The 20,848-nt window shown below is 41.6% G+C and overlaps 1 protein-coding gene across 7 annotated transcripts in view; it reads right to left on the bottom strand.

The window, feature by feature from the left end:
- Positions 1-20,848, bottom strand: part of BCAS3 (BCAS3 microtubule associated cell migration factor) — a 1,710,065-nt gene that overhangs the window by 1,650,563 nt on the left and 38,654 nt on the right. For all 7 annotated transcript variants that reach the window (XM_073573260.1, XM_073573307.1, XM_073573290.1 and 4 more), the window contains 2 exons: positions 17,281-17,356; positions 16,137-16,243 (listed from right to left, as the gene is read on the bottom strand). In XM_073573260.1, the coding sequence (XP_073429361.1) occupies positions 16,137-16,243; positions 17,281-17,356 (183 nt within the window). The remainder of the gene's footprint in view (positions 1-16,136; positions 16,244-17,280; positions 17,357-20,848) is intronic.

Genomic DNA, 20,848 nt, shown 5'->3' on the forward strand with positions numbered 1-20,848 from the left:
ATCGGCATCCATTTCAATTCAATAGGTAGTAGATGTGCAGTATCAAGCCTCGGACACTCCAAGTATTGCAGGCCAGCTCTGCAATAAAGTACTTCTGGTCGGCAGCACCTATAACACCTGATTGCCGGGGGTTCAAGTGCCGGACCCCAGCCAATCACACATTAATGCCGTATCTACAGGATAGGGCATCAATGCAAAAGTAGTGGACAGCCTCTTTAGCAGGGAAAATCTGATGACAACCTCCCTTTAATGTTTGAGAAGCTCAAAAACAGGAAGTTTCAAATGGCAGTTTGCCTTTCATATATAATTAAAAAAATGGTGATTTCTAAAATTTTTATTTTATCATGGCTATACATTTTGAATGTATTTCCCACATATTTCTCTGTAATTCTTTCATGCGTACCATAATTTTATTAGTCATTTTTCCACCTTAAACAAATTGATTGTTATTGTACTGTGTGATAAAGTTCACTGTAGAGCACTTTAAATAGAAAAACCTAGACAGACAATCAGTATGTCCGCTTGACACATTATTGCAATCTTTCACGTCTTTGAAAGCAAGGATTTAATGTATTTCACAGTCATGTGTTCCATTAAAATAATGATCAGAATGGAAGATTGTCTTGTATATCTGACACCAGTAATATTTAAGCAATTACACTTCAGAAACTCAGCAATGCGATCATCCACTCCCCCCTTTCACCAACCCAAACACTACTGTAGTCCTTTGAACCACATATAATAGTTATCTCTCATTTATAAGTAACACTCTCTAGTCAAAGATCTTTCTCGAAAGGGATCTTAATGTAAAACCTCTCAGACGATGGAGAGACACACACTTTTTGAGGCAGACTGTGAAGGTGTTTGAGAATCAATGTAACACCATTACCGCCGGTGTCAGCTTAACAGCTGTCATAAACACTTCATAATCACTCAGGCATTCCAGCCGGGTTCAGATTAGTGCATTATTTCATTAACTGCTGTGTAAATAACAGAAACAGAGGTGTACATTCACATTTCAAAACTATTACAGAACATCAGGGCCTCCAAGATAAATGAGTCCAGAATTGCTAAATGTCTAAGTAATAATAGAAGAGACCCCCAAACAGAGATTCTATGTGACAGAACACTTTTTATTTTAAATGCTAAATTTTATGCTATGATGTACGCAGGCTGGTTTCACACTTGCGTATCTGTGCGCAGCGTTTGATCCGCACAGATCCGCATGCATCATGCGTACATATCTTTAATATGGTGTACACAGGGACATGCGTTTGCATGCAGATGCGTACGCATTGTTTCGCGGTTAACGCAACATGTTGCATTTTTTGAGGCGTCAAAAATCCGACAAATATGCCCATACATGCGGATGAGTGAGTCAAAAATGCATTAATCTCTATGGGAACGCAAGGACATGCGTTCAATATGCATGCATACTTCACATTGAATAATCCTCCAATTGACTGCCACTACCCCTGTAACAACTTCCCCAACCACTCCTAGCCTACCATCACAGCTCAGCACCACACGGATCCCAAAAGTAAAGCCCTGTTTTTTAATTTTTGTTATTTGTCAAAATTTCCTCCTGGTGTTATGTTTGTTAATAAAAATTCTTTTCGGTTCACAATACCTGTTTCTTTATCTCTTTATTTAAACGTGTGTATTGAGTGAAGTATTAATGGGTGCTACAGTAAAAGGTGTTTATTATTAAAGTTACAGTCAAGGTGTTCGTATTAAAGCCAGCAAACATTACAGGTCCATAACATTACAGGTCCATTTAACTTAGCGGCTTAAACCATTTCATCTTGCCATGCCACACATCCAATATCCGAAACAAAGTTGGCAGCAAATTTATCCCTCATTTGGGCAACTTCCACTGTAGTCCTCAGTGGGTGATCTTGATAATCCTTCAATTCCTCCTGTGACATCCCTACCCTCATCATGGGAGATTTCAACATCCCCATTGCTCTTCCCCTCTCACCATCTGCTACTCACCTTTTATCTCTAACCTCCTCATTTGGCCTTTCGCAGCTTACTAATTCTCCAACGCATGAAGACGGAAACTCCCTCGACTTGGTCTTCTCTCGGCTTTGTGCAGTGGATGATTTTGCAAACTCCCCTCTCCCGCTCTCTGACCACAATCTTCTTTCATTCTCTATAAAGAACTGCCAGGCTGCTCAGGTCACCCCCACTGTCCAGACTTATAGAAACACACAGGCCATTAACACCCAGAAACTTATGAAGAACTTGCAGTCTTCATTGGCCCCTATCTCCTCCCTCTCATGTCCTGATTCTGCATTGAAGCATTACAATGAAACACTTCAAAGTGCCCAGGATGAATTTGTACCCCCTATAAATAGAACACCACAACGCAGACGGCGACAACCCTGGCACACGGCGCAAACACGTTTCCTGCAGCGGTGCTCCAGGTGCGCCGAACGTCTGTGGAGAAAATCCAATCTACACGAAGATTTCATCCATTTTAAGTTTATGCTTAGAACATACAACACTGCCCTTCACCTCTCCAAACAAACCTATTTCAACACCCTCATCACCTCACTGTCAAATAACCCGAAACGTCTCTTTGACACTTTTCATTCTCTACTCAATCCAAGAGTACAGGCCCCAACCACAGAGCTCAGAGCTGACGATCTGGCTAATTACTTCAAAGAAAAAATTGACCAGATTCGACAGGAAATTATCTCCCAAACACCTCATACCACGCACTGTCCTCCCACCCCCACTGCATCTAGCTCACTCTCTGATTTTGAACCAGTCACAGAAGAAGAAGTAAGCAGGCTCCTTGCATCTTCTCGCCCAACTACTTGCACCAGTGACCCATTCCCGTCACATCTCCTCCAGTCCCTTTCCTCTGCTGTCACCCCTCACCTAACTAAAATATTTAACCTCTCTCTCTTCTGGTATCTTTCCCTCCTCATTTAAGCATGCCGTTATACATCCACTACTTAAAAAACCATCCCTCGACCAAAACTGTGCCGCTAACTATAGACCTGTCTCTAATCTTCCCTTCATCTCTAAACTCCTGGAACGCCTGGTCCACTCCCGTCTTATCCGCTATCTCTCAGAAAACTCTGTTCTCGACCCTCTCCAATCCGGTTTCCGCTCTTTACACTCCACTGAAACTGCCCTCACTAAAGTCTCTAATGATCTGCTAACAGCTAAATCAAATGGTCATTACTCCATGCTAATTCTCTTGGATCTCTCTGCAGCATTCGACACTGTGGATCATCAGCTCCTCTTCACTATGCTCCGTTCCATTGGCCTCAAGGACACCGTTCTCTCCTGGTTCTCCTCCTATCTCTCTGACCGCTCCTTTACTGTATCTTTTGCCGGTTCCTCCTCCTCTCACCTTCCCCTTACTGTTGGGGTCCCCCAAGGATCGGTTCTAGGCCCCCTCCTCTTCTCCTTGTACACTGCCCCTATTGGTCAAACAATCAGTAGATTTGGGTTCCAGTACCATCTCTATGCTGATGACACCCAATTATACGCTTCTTCTCCTGACATCACGCCAGCCTTTCTAGAAAACACCGGCGATTGTCTAAACGCTGTGTCTAATATCATGTCCTCACTATATCTGAAACTGAACCTGTCAAAGACTGAACTCCTGGTGTTTCCTCCCTCTACTAATGTACCTATACCCGACATTGCTATTTCTGTGGGTGGCTCCACTATTACTCCCCAGCAACAGGCCCGCTGTCTTGGGGTCATACTTGATTCCGAGCTTTCCTTTGCCCCCCACATTCGATCACTGGCTCGCTCTTGTCATCTGCACCTCAAAAACATTTCTAGAATTCGACCTTTTCTTACTTTTGACTCTGCAAAAACTCTTACTGTTTCTCTTATTCATTCTCGTCTTGACTATTGTAATTCTCTTCTAATCGGTCTCCCTCTTACCAAACTCTCCCCTCTCCAATCTGTCTTGAATGCTGCAGCCAGGATCATATTCCTCACCAATCGTTACACCGATGCCTCTACCTTGTGCCAGTCATTACACTGGCTACTCATCCACTCCAGAATTCAGTATAAACTTATTACCCTCACCCACAAAGCCCTCCATGGCTCAGCACCACACTACATCTCCTCCCTTGTTTCAGTATACCACCCTACCCGCGCCCTCCGTTCTGCTGATGACCTGAGGTTAGTATCCTCAATAGTCAGAACCTCCCACTCCCGTCTCCAAGACTTTACACGTGCCGCGCCAATTCTTTGGAATGCACTTCCCAGGTCAATACGATTAGTCCCCAATCCCCACAATTTTAAGCGTGCCCTGAAAACACATTTATTCAGACTGGCCTATCGCCTCAACACATTAACCTAATCTATCCCTGTGTGGCACAGCCAAAAGTTTTACCATAACCAGATTTCCCGCATCATGTTCCCACATGCTTTATGCATCCATTAGCCCTCTGTGTCTGTACTGTCACACACTTAACATTATGGCTGGTCCATACAATCAGGGCAACTGTTACCACCCACCTTTCGTGTCTACCTCTTTCCTCATAGACTGTAAGCTTGCGAGCAGGGCCCTCTTTCCTCTTGATATTTGTTATAATCTACTGTATGTGATTATTGTTATGCTTTAATGTCTATTGTCTGTACAAATCCCCTCTGAAATGTAAAGTGCTGCGGAATATGTCGGCGCTATAAAAATAAAATTTATTATTATTATTATTATTCAATGTGGTATTAACGGGTTCATCAAGTTCTAATTGTTGCTGCTCTTTCACTAGGTTGTAATTGTGCAGAACAACACACGCTTTCACAACCTCAACAATTGTCTCAATTTCTAGTTTGATGGGTGTTCCCAAAATGCGCCATTTAGATACCAGCAATCCAAAGGCACACTCCACAGTTCTTTGTGCCCTTGTCAGTCGGTAGTTGTAAATCAGGGTCACCAACAGACGTTCCTCCGCAGGAATTGCGCAATGTAGTTGTGTGTCCTGCCTGGTGATGGATCCTCGCACACGTAGCAGCAAGTCATCGAAGCTCTGTTCCGACATTCTTGTGTACTCCAAAAACTTCCCCGGGTTTTCACACAGCTCAGTGTACAAGGGGTGTACAAGGTGTTGCCAATAGCAACGATGACGTCTTCTCAGTCTTTCTCTTCTATCTTCTTCATAAGCCACAGCAAAGGCAACAGCCAATTTCAAATGCAAATCAAGAAGACGAAGGAAGCTCTCCATGGTAAGATCCATCTTGCAGCTGGATACAGCAGTAAAGGACAAGGATTTCATCTGTGCAGTGTGTCTATATATAGAAATCCCATGAAACACGCACATTGGGTGTCTGGTGTCAAGGAAACGCTACTGGAAAATCATTGGAAATAAATATGTGCAGAAACAACGCAAACGCATACAAAAGCAGCGGGTTTTTTTGCCATCATGCGTAAGATGATTCGGATAAACGCTGCGTAAACATGCGTTTGTGCATGCGGATGATAAGCTGGGACTCAAACGTTAATGTGAACCTAACCTGACTTTGTAAAAATTGAGTTTCCAGTTCTTAAAAAGAACCCGTCACTAGATTCATGCTGCCCATATCACAGGCAGCATAAATCAGAGCCTGGCTGCTTGATTGAAGCTAGGTATATTTTTTCTAACATGCTCCGAAGTACTGAGAAAACCTTTTTTGAAGTTCCATAGGTAGAGATGAGAAAAGCCTTTCACCGTCCCATCCTGCACTTCATTCACCCTGCACCACTTCAGTTCATTGATAGTTATCTCCCCATGTACACACATACAGAGACCAGTCAATCACCCAGAGCGGTGCATGGAAAAGTTGGCCAGGAGAGAAAAAGACTAGTTTGGCCCCACCCATTGTTTGGGCAGCATGAATTACACAGTAACATAGTTATTAAGGTTGAAGGAAGACTTTAAGTCCATCTAGTTCAACCCATATCCTATCCTAACCTGCCCTAACATGTTGATCCAGAGGAAGGCAAAAAAAATCCCATATGGCAAACAGTAAGCTTCACATTGGCGAAAGAAATTCCTTCCCGACTCCACATACGGCAATCAGACTAGCTCCCTGGATCAACGCAATATAAAGGAAACTAGTGTATATAACCTGTAATATTATACTTTTCAAGAAAGGCATCCAGGCCCTTCTTAAACTTTATTAGGGAATCACTCATTACAACATCATACAGCAGAGAGTTCCATAGTCTCACTGCTCTTACAGTAAAGAATCCGCGTCTGTGAGTATGCTTAAACCTTCTTTCCTCCAGACGTAGAGGATGCCCCCTTGTCCCAGTCACAGGTCTAAGAGTAAAAAGATCATTAGAAAGGTCTTTGAACTGTCCCCTCATATTTATACATTGTAATAAGATCACCCCTAAGCCTTCGATTTTTTGAATGACAGGTTCCCTTTACGGAGTCAAGACTTTTGCTTTGTGGTAATGAAGTGACGAGTATGATCTTCCTGTTATCAATAGGCAAACTGAGTTACAAGCTTAGGAAATATCAAGGATAGATATGACCCTACTCCATATTGGCAAAAATGGTTTTAACCATTTGTTTCTTTAGAAGTGTATTCTTGCGTTATTAAACTGCTTTAGTTAGATATCATGTAAATAATCAAGTTTGCAACTGACTAACTTTTTCTATCTGCTGTGATTTTCTTGCAGTGAGAGCAGTTATCTTACATAATGTACAGGTTGTTGCCAAGGAGATCGGTCACCAGAGTCTGGCCAAGTATGTACAGTGGCTTCATCTCAGGCTCATGGAGTTAACTCACAAAATACCAGACAGCCCTCTCTGGTCCATTAAATTGTTTAGAGCAGTTAAAGAAGCACTTTTATCAATAATTTTAGTCTCTTAATATATTGCTATATAGTCCTGTGTACTTATAATTGCTCATTTTGCCCTTTTATCCAATTAATTCTTATCTTTTCCATTAGTTCTATAACAATACATGATTAAGAACAGTAGCTAGATCATTCTAAGCTCCATGTAGAAACAAGAAGTCTCTTTTACCTGCATGAGTCATCAATGCAAAAGTCCTGGAAGGGGGGAGCGGACAGCTGGCTCAGGAGTTCAAGAGGGAGATGGCTCATGCAGGGAAAATAGACTTCTTGTAGCGAAAGCAGAAGAAGAATGGTACATTGGATTGAAATAACGTTTAAAAATTAGGAGATCCAGACATAATTCAAATGTACATATATTATCAAAGTGAATGCAATATTTAATAAGATCTATATCAAATAAAATTCAAAAAAAGTGCACATACATAGACATAATGAAATATAAAATACAATATATAGCATGATAGTATATCTTGATCATGCTCTAGATTGTATTTTATATTTACCCACGTATTATCTATTTATATGCAATTTATTTGATAGAGCTTATATAATATTGCATTCACTTTGATACTATATGTTTGTATGAGTTATGTCTGGATCTACTGAATTTTTGATTCTATTTGTTATAATCCAATGTATCCCTCTACATAGAAATCCACTTATATGTCTTGATATAGCCCTGATTTTTAATATATGTTCATATGTCATGTTTAAATTTGAAACAAAATATACAGTATATTGTCTTTACTTTTGGAGTGTGTGTCTTAAACTGTAGGATTTTGTTTTTAAAATCAGCAAAGTCACGAATAATGATTGACTTATTATAAATAACTAAAGTATTACACCTTAAGCCATGCACAGACCAATTAAAAGGAGATAAATGCTGTTTTTGCCTTAAAGGGGTTGTCCACTACTTTTTGATTGATGACCTATCCATAGGATAGGTCATCAATGTCTGATCGGCTGGGGTCTGACACCCTGGCCGATCAGCTGTTCTCTGTGTCAGACGGAAGTGCTCACTCGCAGAGCTTGCAGTCTTACGGTAGTGGCTGAGGAAGAGTACAACATATCTACAAATCAATAGGAGGGGGATGTGTAGTACTCTGCGGTTGCCACCATCAGAAGACGGTCAGGTCCACAAGTAGGTACTTCCAGCATGCAGCCACCGATAACAGCTGATTGACATAACTGACAGTTGGCACCCCTGCCAAACAGTAGTGGACAGCCTCTTTAAGCAGCAGGAATGAATTCCAGCAGTTCCACTTCCGGCTTGTGTTCGGGACACTGAAGTATTTCCCATGCTGGCATGACCTCAAGTGCTGTATGAAGGGAGCTGGCTGACAAACTCATTTTAATAGATAAGCTATCCTCCTCTTCTTGGTCTCGGCACTGACAAAAAAAAAAGCCTGGCCTAACAACTTAGTCAGTCATCCAGCTTCTCTTCATACAGCATTGATAATGTATCAACATAGAAAACTCTGTCATGTGTCCAGCTGGAGCTGCAGAGTCCTAGGAGAGAGCCATCGCATGCAGTAAGAATCTGGATGACAAAGATGATTTTATCTAAAGACGAACTACAGGTATTAGCTTTTTTTACTTCCAAGTGTATTCCCTTACCTCTGAAATTTCCAAAATGTTGACAAAACGGAATTTCATACAACATTTAACTCATACCACGAAAATTAGGCTAATATAACTATCATTACAAAAGCTACAAGTCTTACTCAAATTATTTGATGCAAAAATGAATACACCCCATATCAAAACTACTATACCCTCTATTTTGTATGATCAACATGATTAAGGCCAGCCCCATGCCTTGAAGGCATGGAATGAACAAGTTGGTGACATATTATAACATCTATCTTTTTACATTCTTGAAGAATGACCTCTTTTGGAGCCTGAATGCTGGATGGAGAGTGATGCTAAACATGTCTTGAGACCTCCCCAATAGTTGTTCCATTGGTTTCAAATCAGGAGACGTACTTGGCCACTAAATCACTTTCACCCTGTTCTCCTTCAAAAATGAAAAAATGTCCTTAGATGTGTGTTTTGGATCAGTCATGTTGGAAAACTGCATGTCTTCCAAGGGAATGGAGTGATGGTAGAATCTTCTCTTTCAATGTAAAGCAGTACATCTAAGAACTCATGATACCATCAATGAAATGTAACGCTCCGACACCAGTCATGAAATCCCTTTAACAAACACTGCAACCACCATGTTTCTCAATAAGCACCACGCATTTTTCTTTGTACTCTTCACCTTTGCGACACAAAACAGTTTTGAATCCATCAGTTCCATAAAATTTTACCTCACTCTCATAACTTCATATAGAGTGCTAACTTCCATGTTCAGCCTAGATGTCTCTGTGAGATAGTTGCAGCTCTATCTTTGTTAAATTTTTGTATGTTTTTTTTGCTACAGTATTCTGACTGATTATTACAGCCGCCACCTTGCTCCCGCATACTTATCTTCCTGCTCCAGGGTTGCGGCGTCTCTCTGGCTGAGGCTCGCGGCGTCCTCCTCCACCGCTGACAGATCCGCGGCCAACGGCGTCACTGCACTCTTTGCGCATGCGCCGTAGGATATGTTTGTGAACCGTTCAATTGCAGATTTGGCTTTATGTCTTTTGCAGACTCCAACAGGTTTTCGTCAAGAATGGTCCTGTATTTGTCTCCATCCATCTTCCCAATTTTAGCCATCTTCCCTGTCCCTGCTCAAGAAAAGCAGGCCCAAATTATGATGCTGCCACCACTATGTTTGACAGTGGGGATGGTGTGTTCAGGGTGATGAGCTGTGTTGCCTTTACACCAAACATATCGTTTGGCATTGTTGCCATAAAGTTCGATTTTGGTTTCATCTGACCAGAGCACCTTCTTCCACATGTTTGGTATGTCTCCCAGGTGGCTTGTTGCAAACTTTAAACAACACTTTTTATGGATATCTTTGAGAAATGGCTTTCTTTTTGACACTCTTCCATAAAGGCCAGATTTGTGCAGTGTACGACTGATTGTTGTCCTATGGACAGACTGTCCCACCTCAGCTGTAGATCTCTGCAGTATATTCAGAGTGATCATGGGCCTCTTGGCTACATCTCTGATCAGTCTTCTCCTTGTTTGAAATGAAAGTTTAGAGGGATGGCCGGGTCTTGGTAGATTTGCAGTGGTATGATACGCCTTTCCATTTCATGATCGCTTACACAGTCCTCCGTGGGATGTTTAAAGTTTTGGAAATCATTTTGTATCCAAATCCGGCTTTAAACTTCTCCACAGCAGTATCACAGACCTGCGTGTTGTGTTCCTTGGTCTTCATGATGCTCTCCGTGCTTCAAACTGAACCCTAAGACTATCACAGAGCAGGTGCATTTAGACGGAGACTTGACTACACACAGGTGGATATTTATCATCATTAGTCATTTAGGACAACGTTGGATCAATCAGAGATCCACAATAAACTTCTGGATTGAGTCTGCTGCACTGAAAGTAAAGGGGCCGAATAATATTGCACGCCCCACTTTTCAGTTTTTGAATTTCCACAAAAATTTAAAATAACCAATAAATTTCGTTCAACTTCATAATTGTGTCCCACTTGTTGTTGATTCTTCACCAAAAATTTACATTTGGTATCTTTATGTTTGAAACATGATATGTGGGTTAAAGGTTGAAAAGTTCCAGGGGGCCGAATACTTTCGCAAGGCACTGTATCTTTAACCTTATACACTTAAAGGCAGTGTTGATGAAGAAATATGCTGGAGTTAGATGGGTCAAACTCAATAAGAGGCATGCACACCACCACAAAAATCTGTGATAGAGACTAAACCACATTTCTGTAGGTCATTTTATGGTGTACATTATGTTGAATTTTTTTTAATTTTTCAGGCAGTGTCGGCCACTCTCCTCCTGGTCGAGTTCTGCCCACTTTACAAAAAGTAGACAGTGCTAGTCAGGACTGGTGGAAAATGTTAAAAGTTGCTACATTTTTGTAACATCTCAAGCCACTATTACGCTAGAAAACTGCTGTTAACTGTTTGATAAATCTTGCTCATTATACCTATGTAAGGAAATTTTTTAAGATAAGAAACTTACTGTATTTTGCGGATTATAAGACGCTCTGGATTATAAGGTGCACCCCAAATTTTGAGGAGAAAAATAGGGGAAAAAACGTTTTTCTTTTTTTTTTTTTTTTTTTTAAATAACATGGTGGTGCTTCTTATAATCCATGCGTCTTATTGCTTATCGGGGGGTGGTGGCTGCGGTGAAGCGGGTCATCTGAGATCTCATCTCCTGAGATCTTGGTGCCAAGATCACCTGGCAGCCATTTTCCCAAAGCAAACGGCATAGGAAACCATGGAACTGCGGGAGCTCTTGCCTTTCACAAAATGTCAGCAGAGCCCCCGCAGCACCAGACACCCGCAGCTGTACGCCGCAGATCAGAGCACCCCTTCCTCACAGCCTGCAGCTCCTCTCCACTCTTTCCTGCTCCCCCCGTGGGCGGTAAGGTATATCCACATTATAAGACGCACCCCAATTTTCCCCCCAAATTTGGGGAGAAAAAAGCGGGTCTTATAATCCGAAAAATTTGGTACATATGAGCTGCAGTACCTAGACAGCTAAACAGAAAAACCTCAATGCTTGGGTCACTTTGTAATCTTTTTTTTTTCTTCAATGAAATTTATTTGTTTTTGCTCAGTGTAAAATCTATATATTTAAAACTGAATGTATGTATGTATGTATGTATGTATGTATGTATGTATGTGTGTATCACCAACCAATCACGAAGCATCTTTCATTTCACCAGAGATGTTTAAAAGAAGCTGAGCTGTGATTGGTTGCTATGAGCAGCAGTTTTCTCACTCCACAACAACACCTCAGCAGACAGTGACCGGGTGGGAGAAATCTAGCATCCCTGGGAACATAAGCTCCCAGCCATTGTCTGCCACCCAGAAAGGAGCAGAGAGCACATGACAGAAATGAATCACCCCCTCCCTGCCCATATATCCATCACACATCCTCCATCCCATAAACACATCTTCCCTCTTAAAGGGGTCATTGGTATGGAAGTCAGGCAAATCCATCCAGCGCTTTGGTTCTGACCCCAGGCCTCTCTTAAAGGGATCCCCGGTATGGAAGTTAGGACTGTTCCACTCAGCGCTGTGGTTCTGACCCCAGGGTCTCTTAAAGGGATTATTGGTATGGAAGTTAGTGGAATTGCCCTAAGCGCTGTAGTTCTGACCCCAGGCCCCTCTTAAAGGGATACCCGGTATGGAAGTAAGGGCAAATCCACTCTGCGCTTTGGTACTGACCTCAGGCCTCTCTTAAAGTGATCTCTGGTATGGAAGTTAGGGTAAATCCCTCAGCGCTCTGATTCTCACCCCAGGCTTCTATTAAAGAAATCATTGGTATGGACGTTAGGGCAAATCCACTATGCGCTCTGATTCTGTCCCCAGGCCCCTTTTAAAGGGATCCCCGGCATGGAAGTTAGCACCGCTCCACTCAGCGCTCTGGTTCTGACCCCAGGCTGACGGGATGATGTGGGATATTAGGGGTGGTAGTCCAATGGCTCTGACGGAATGATGTGGGATATTAGGGGTAGTAGTCCGGCAGCTGTGACGGGATCATATGGGATATTAGGGGTAGTAGTCCGGGGGCTCTGGCTGACGGGATGATGTGGGATATTATAGTGAAATGTGGCTTTACGGAGTGGGCGGGGCTCTACACTCAGCTTTAAGCGTGTAAATAAATATATATATATTTAATATATTTTGTTATAACTAACCGTAGTTAGTTACTATGCCCAGGCAGCGCCGGGCTCTTCAACTAGTATCAAGATAAAATTCTAAATACTAAAAAGGAAAGAAAATTGAAAATATAAAATTAGAAATAAAAACAATTAGGCTGACATTTATATTTTCAATTAAACTTTTTTTTGTAAATCGTTCTGCACACTTTACTTAAATCCATCTTTCTTCAGCTTCAGAACATGAGAGTCCATTTTGTAGGACAAAACAGCAAACTGCAAGACATTTGTGTAATGATGGGGTGACACCTAGAGTCCATTCTTTGTACCGCAGGTATAATATAAAAAAAACAAAACAAAAACAAAACATGGAAACATCATTCCTAGTAACGTAAATAATGAATCTACATGAAAAAGGTAAGTAGCTTTAAAAAGTTACTTAATTCATTGGCAAGGGAATAATTGTTACAGTTTTAACACCTAAAGAAAAACAAAAATGAAAAGAAAAAAAATGACATAATATTTCCTAAAAGTAGAGACTTTAGAGACTTGGCACAATGTAAAAAGTGCCAGCATTTTACAATCGAGGCTGGGTTTAGGCTAACAAATGAATAAAAATCCATGCTTAAGGCTAACAGCCAAACAATATCCTCATTTAGAAGTTCGTTTTATTTTTGTTTTCTTGCATACAAAAATCTTATGCAAAATAAGAACTAAAAAAGTGTCCAAGCTTTTTTTGTATACCTCAGGTCAGTTTCAAAAAGCCATATTAGAAAATGGGCCTGCCAAGTCTGAAAATGGAGTATGCGACTGGCTACATGAGCTCGTCCTATATGGTAGACAGGTGCCGAGCCAAATGCCAGGGTAAAGTGGACCAAAGTAACGATGCGATGATGGTTCTCCATGTGCGGTTCATCGTGTACACAAACAAATTATACGTTCATCTGAACAAACCCTTAGGCCACTTTCACACACTGAGTATTTTAACCTCCTCAGTATTTATAAGGTAAGACCAGGGGAGGATCAATCAGAGGAAGAGTATAATAGAAGCACGTCACCACTTCTGGATTTATCACCCACTCCTGGTTTTGGCTTACAGATCCTGATAATAAAAAAAACTCAAATACTGAACGTGGCATTAAACTGTAAAAAAATAAATAAATAAATGGAAAAAAAAAAAACCCACTGAGCGAGGCATTGTATACCTCACTGAAAACAACCAGCCTAGAGCGAGCCCAATAAGTGTTTTTTTTAACCTACGTCTTATTTATTCTGCTCTGGGTCTGGAGACACCTCAGAGCAACATAATGCGCATTTGATTCACATCAAATAAATTAATTGCAAAGCAAATTTCCTTCCTGAATTAGAGAAACTCTGCACATTTGCTTAGTGACAAGAACTGTAAAGACCAAACACCTCAGCGATCCAGACGGCAATAAGCATTCGAGACAAGTAAAAATAATTCACCTGATTAGGTGTGGGATATGATTCGATGTGTAGCTCACTTAATTCGGAATTTTTTTTTTATATTACAAGTTATGGGTACCAGATTCTGTAATGGGACATTCATACAGGGAACTAGTCAGATTGCCGTATGTGGAGTCAGGAACAGAGTTGCCAAATCAAAAAATCATGAACAATATTTTTTATGGACACATTGGAAAACCATAATAAATCATTATAAGTGATCCATGTCTACAGCCCATATATCTGATATGTACACAATCGTTGCGTTCACTGTAAAATTATGATAATTACCGTCAAACGTATCTGTAAATCTTTCTTTAGCAAAAAAAAAAAAATTCATAGATGAATCACATTTGTGTTTTTACGGACAGGGGAAAAAAAGTTCTCTTTTTATAGACTGTCCAGGAATTTCAGGACAGTGGGGGCGGAATTCACCCCAATATTGGGGCAATTAGCATCTGCTTAATGAGTTTCTGCTAAAAATAATATAAAAAAAACCTTAAAACAATTGTACCATTACACAATTTTGCTACACTTGGAGAAAAAAATTTTTTTTTCTCATTTTCTAGTATATTATATGATAAAATGGATTAGAAGTACAACTCATCCTGAAACTAACAAACCCTCATATGGTGATGTCGATGGAAAAAATAATAAAACAAAAGCTATGGCTCTTGGGAAAAGGGGAAGAAAAAAATGAAAACTCAAAAATGAAAAAATAGCCATCTAGGGAAGGGGTTAAAACTTCAGCTAAATTCATCAAGAACTGCAAACATATAAAACGCACTTTTTCCCCAAAAAATTTGGGAGGAAAATGCGGGGTGCGACTTAGTCTGAACGCAGGCTTCCCGGGGGGTTGCGGCAGTGGTGTAGCAGCGTCCCTTCCTCAGGGTACCAGTGGCAGCAGAAGTGTGACGATGCTGAAGCTCGGTGTTGGCGGTGAGCAGTGCAGAGTGCACCATTGGTTTCCCTGTGGCCATCTTCCTGAAGTCGTGGGGCACTGAAGGCGGCGCGTGCGCGGATTGAGATCTCGGCTGACCTCTCGCCCTCCATTTTCCTGAGGCTGTGGGGTTTAGGAAAATGGCCACCGTAGGCCGCGCATGCGCAGATTGAGATCTTGGCGTCCCTCGGCTTCAGGAAAATGGCCGCCGGAGATCTTGGCGGCCCTCAGCTTCAGTAAAATGGCCACCGAGATCTCAATCTGCGCATGCGCAGCCTCAGGAGAATGGCTGCCGAGAAACCAATGATGCTCTTGGCTCTGCTCGCTGTGCACACCGGGCCACAGCATCACCAAATTTTGAAAATAGCAGCCGGAGATCTTGGCAGCCCGCGGCTTCAGTAAAATGGCCGCCAGAGGCTGCATGTCAGCAGATTGAGATCTTGGTAGCCATTTTCCTGAAGCTGAGTGCCGCCAAGATCTCAATCTGCCCATGCGCAGCCTCAGGAAAATGGCTGCCGAGAAACCAATGATGCACTCGGCTCTGCTCACTGTGGACACCGGACCCGCAGCATCGCACCGCTAGGATACCCCGAGACTGCAGCAGTGCCCCACTTCTGCCGCCACCGGCTTCCTGAGGAAGGGACCATGCCTCCTGTGACTTTGCTCTACCACCACTGGCCCTCAGTTAAGATACCTTAAATTCGAACAATAAGACGGACCTACATCTTATAAAAATTTTTTTTGCCATTTTCCACCCCAAAATTTGGGGTGCGTCTTATGGTCCGGTGCATCTTATAGTCCAAAAAATATGGTATCCAATGTGCAAGGACAAATGTAGCATTCTAATTAGGCAGCGTAGAGATCAATCAGCATATATAACCTCATTTTCTAAAGAGAACTCACAAAATAATCAGAAATCCAAACATGATACAACATCTGGGGTTGGACATGAAAAACTGCACTCAAGGTGAGAGAATGCAGTAGTGTTTTTTTTTTTTTTTACAATAACAAACTGAAGGAACATGTGGAGATTTCTGAAATGTCGCACACGTGAAATGGACATGAAGGCAGCAACGTGGTCGATAGCTCTGAGCATATTATCCACTTTATCTTTTTATTTGCACAGAAAAGTCTCCTGCAGAGTTTTTCGCACACATTGCACTTACCGGTATACTCCAAATCTGCAGGCCATCTGTGTATCCAATCATCAAAAGCAAAGGGGGATCGTTCCCCGTACTGTGCATTTCATGAAACTCCATATTCCTGTATGCATCTGGAATCAACAAATAGACAACCATGGTCTCAAAAAAAAAAAAAAAATCAACCAGAGAAAGTCACAATCACAATGGACCTTTCCTGCCAACTAATTGGCAGCTGTGGCAAGTTATCAGTATATGGCTAACAAAAGAAATCCACATCAGACAATTATTTTATTGACAAATCTTTAAAAATCCCCAAAAAAAGAAAACATTTGTGCTCGTCTTTGATGTGCCAACTTCCGCAGTCTGGCTGTACCAAGCATGGAGCATCTATCTCTATATGTTCTTTGTTCGCTTTTTTCTAAGTTAGGAACAAACACTCATGAATTACAGTGCGGATTTTAGCTGTGTGTGTGCTGTTTTGTGGATTTTTAAAGATATTTTAATAAAAGAATTGATTTATGGGAATTTATTTTGATAACCAGTTATCCTCTAGACACAATAACTAGCCAAAGTTATCAATATGGGTAGCTACTAGTGATGAGAAAATGTGCTCGGATAAGGTGTTATCCAAGCATGTTCCAGTGCTGAGTGTTCTTAGCGTGCTACAATAATATGTTCGAGTTCCCGCAGCTGCATGTCTCGCGGCTGTTCGACAGCCACAACATGAGCAGGAATGGCCAAACAAACAGGCAATCCCTGATTGCTTTGTGGCTGCCAAACAGCCATGAGACATGCATGGGTGGGTACTCGAACATAGTTTTCAAGCACACCAAAGACACACTGTTAGCATATGAGCATGCTCAGATAACACCTTATCCGAGCACGTTTGCTCATCACTAGTAGCTATTACTTTAGAGATACTTATTTTGTGCAACAATGAGAGAAAAAAAAAAAAAAAAAAGCATGTTTGTCTAGAATTCACTTTGTGAAACAAATCCATCTAGATGAGGCCTATAGCTTCACTGGAGAGGAAATGGAATTACTGATGCCATCTCATGCTTTGTTTTGATAGTACACAGCTTGGAAGTAGAACTTATTAAAAAGTACGTCAAAAACTAGACGGTAATAATAAAATTATGGCATTATGGGAAAAACATAATAGCCTTACCATTTAAATCGGAATTTTCAAACCGGACCCAAACTATTTTCTCTTTCTCGTCAGTTGTAGGTGATCCACTGTACGCCTAATACAAGCAAAGAAACAAAAAACTAAACCATGAGCGTTAATATAGATGCCTGTGTAATTTAAACTACACAGGGCAACTTGTTAATGATCTCAAGGCAGCTACGACTACAGTCACAAAGAAAACCATTGGAAACACATTTAACCAGGAAGGTTTAACCCCTTCATGACCAGAGCTTTTTTTCAGTTTTGCCTTTATGTTTTTCCCTCCCCTTCTTTCCAGAGCCATAACTTTTTTATTTTTCCGTGAATATGGCCATGTGAGGGCTTATTTTTTGCAGGACGAGTTGTACATTTGAATGATACACAACATGGTAAAACCAATGGTAACAGAAAACGGGAAAAAAATTTTCAACTGCGCTGAAATTGCAAAAAAAAAAAAAAAAAAAGTGCAATCCCACACGTTTTTTGTTTGGCTATTTTGCTAGGTTCACTAAATGCTAAAACTGACCTGCCAATATGATTCTCCAGGTCATTACGAGTTCATAGAAACCCATCATGTCTAGGTTCTTTTTTATCTAAGTTGTGAAAAAAAATTCCAAAGTTTGCTACAAAAAAAAAAAAAAAAGAGAGATTGTCATTTTCCGAGACCCGTAGAGTCTCCATTTTTTGTGATCTTGGGTTGTGGGAGGCCTTACTTTTTGCGCGCCAAACTGACGTTTTTAAGGATACCATTTTTGTGCAGATACGATCTTTGGATTGCTCTTTATTGCATTTTAATGCACTATCACGGCAACAAAAAAAAAAAAAAAAAGTAATTCTGGCGTTTTTTTCTCACTACGCCGTTTAGCGATCAGGTTAATCCTTTTTGTTATTGATAATCAGGTTATTCTGAACGCGGCGATACCAAATATGTCTGTTTGATTTTATTTTTATTGTTTTATTTTGAATGGGGCGAAAGGGGGGGCGATTTAAACTTTTATTTTTTTTTGTATTTTTAAACAATCTTTTTTTTTTTTCACTTTTGGTATGCTTCAATAGCCTCCATGGGAGGCTAGAAGGCTAGAAGCTGCCACAACTTAATTGGCTCTGCTACATAGAGGCGATGCTCACAATAGCTTCCCAGGCTATTAATATCAGCTCACAACTGTATACTTAGCCTTTACTGGCTATTAAAATGGGGGACCCTAAAAAAAAAAAAAAAAAAAGAAAAATGACATGGGGTCCCTCTATAATTAATAACCAGCAAAGGCTATGCAGACAGCTGCGGGCTGATATTAATAGCCTAGGAAGGGGACATGGATACTGGCCCATCCAGGCTAAAAACATCAGCTCTCAGACACTCCAGAAAAGGCGCATCACTAAGATGCGCCAATTCTGGCACGTAGCCTCGCTCTTCCCACTTGCCTTGTGGCGGTGGTCAGTGGGGTGATAGTTGGGGGCGTTGATGTCACCTTTGTATTTTCAGGTGACATCAAGCCCTGAGGTTAGTAATGGAGAGGCGTCAATAAGATGCCCCTATTACTAACCCCATAGTCATGAAAACACAGACACCCAGAATAAAGTCCTTAATTGGAAGAATGAGACAGACTGTTGACGCCTTTGTCATCTTCAAGAGTTAAAAATAAAAAACAACAATATTCTTCACTTTTCCAAAGAGATGCTGCTAATCCATTTGTCCTACAAAGGGTCTAGCTCTGCTTCATCTAGATGGCAGGCTGCATGGTTGCATGATGCGACCATACAGACTGCCATCCAGCAGAGACACTGAGCACCGTGCAAAGTTCTCCTGCTCGCGGTGCCGTCAGACAAGTTCTTTGAGTTCACAGACAATGAACTCACTTCACCTTTCTGACGTCAATGCGAGCACCGTGGGAAATATATAATAAAGGATAATTATGTAAAAATCATACAATGTGATTTTCTAGATTTTTTTTAAAAGTCTATCTCTCACAGTTGACGTATAGACTGGTCTCAGAGGGACTGATATTTGATGTTATCAATCTCCTTCCAGATGTCCCATGGGCTCTTGCAGGCCGCCCGGACCTTCTGTCCCAGGGTCCACTGTTCTATCTGAATTTAAGGGTACTCAATTTAACAGTGTGGCAGTGATTTTGAGGACAGCAAATCTGTTTGAATCAGTCATCCAGACTGTGGTTAAAACCCAGTATCCATCCTCATTGCTAGTCTCTCATCGCACTTGGAGGGCTTATTTTTGTTGAGTCTACCAGTACTTGGCCACCATCTTTTTCCTTGCCAGCACTGCTCTCCTTCTTACAGTCCGATTTGGAGACAGGGCTGACGCATTACTCCCTCAAGAGTCAAGTGTCTGCCCTGGTTATTCTGTTTCAGAGGGATGGGCATCTAGACCCCAGGTTAAGCCTTTTCTTCAGGTGGTGGCATACGTTAAGCAACCCTAACGGATTCCCCTAGGCCTTGGGATCTGAATTTGTTTTGGGGGCTCTTCAGTCTCCACCTTTTGCGCCTCAGAGAGATACACTTTTGCTTTCTTGTAAGGAAGCTTTCCTTATTGCCATCACTTCTATTAGGAAGGTCTTGGAGTTTGTGGCTGTCTTGTCACGCTCCTTACTTTATTCTTCATCAGGATAAGGTTGTGAGCTCTGTAAAGCAGCTACATGGGTATCGGTGCATAAGTTTTCTAAATTTTACAGGTTCCACACTTTCGCCTCACCAGATGCAAACCTTGGTAGGAAGAAACTGCAGGCAGCAGCTCTCGGACATCCGATTGAGATACGGCAGTAGACTAAGTTGTAACAATATGATATTTCTTCCTTCCCCGCCCTAAGGGAAGCTTTAGGATGTCCGACAATGAGAAAATTAAAAAAGATTTTTGGTAGTGACCATAAAATTTGTTTCTGGCAGTCTTCAATGGGGGACATGGCTCCCTCCCTTAAAGGGAATCTGTCACCAATTTTTTGGCCTATAAGCTGCCGGCACCGCCATCAGGGGCTTATCTACAGCATTACAGAATGCTGTAGATAAGCCCCCGATGTACCCTGAAAGAGAAGAAAAAGGGCAGAGCAGTGCACCTGCGCCAGAGCCGTGACGGGCAGGAAAGAAGAGGACGTCATCGCTACAAGATGGGAGGCGCCGGACCGGACCGCGACTCCCTCTGGACCCGAAACGGACCCAGACTGCCCCTGGGTGAGTATAATGTAACTCCTTTTTCTTCTCTTTCAGGGTACATCGGGGGCTTATCTACAGCATTCTGTAATGCTGTAGATAAGCCCCTGATGTCGGTGCCGGCAGCTTACAGGCAAAAAAATTGGTGACAGATTCCCTTTAATTGCACGGTTGGGCGTGCAGTTATGTTTCTTCTTGCCTTATTTCTTTTCTCCTCCTACTGCTTTCTCACAAAACTGAGGAAGCTTTACTCCAGCAGGCGAGGTATAGTCTGCTGGGAAGGATTCAATTTTATTTAAACGTAATAATAGTGTCAGCCTCCAGGTGTCAGAACACTGTCCCCATGGTTTTCTGCTCCCCAATGAGAACAGATTTTACTGCAAGTACCAAAAATCTACTTTCTACTGCC

Source organism: Dendrobates tinctorius, unplaced genomic scaffold (assembly GCF_039654945.1).
Source record: "Dendrobates tinctorius isolate UK_male_01 unplaced genomic scaffold, ASM3965494v1 ptg000007l, whole genome shotgun sequence".
Lineage (NCBI taxonomy): Eukaryota > Metazoa > Chordata > Amphibia > Anura > Dendrobatidae > Dendrobates > Dendrobates tinctorius.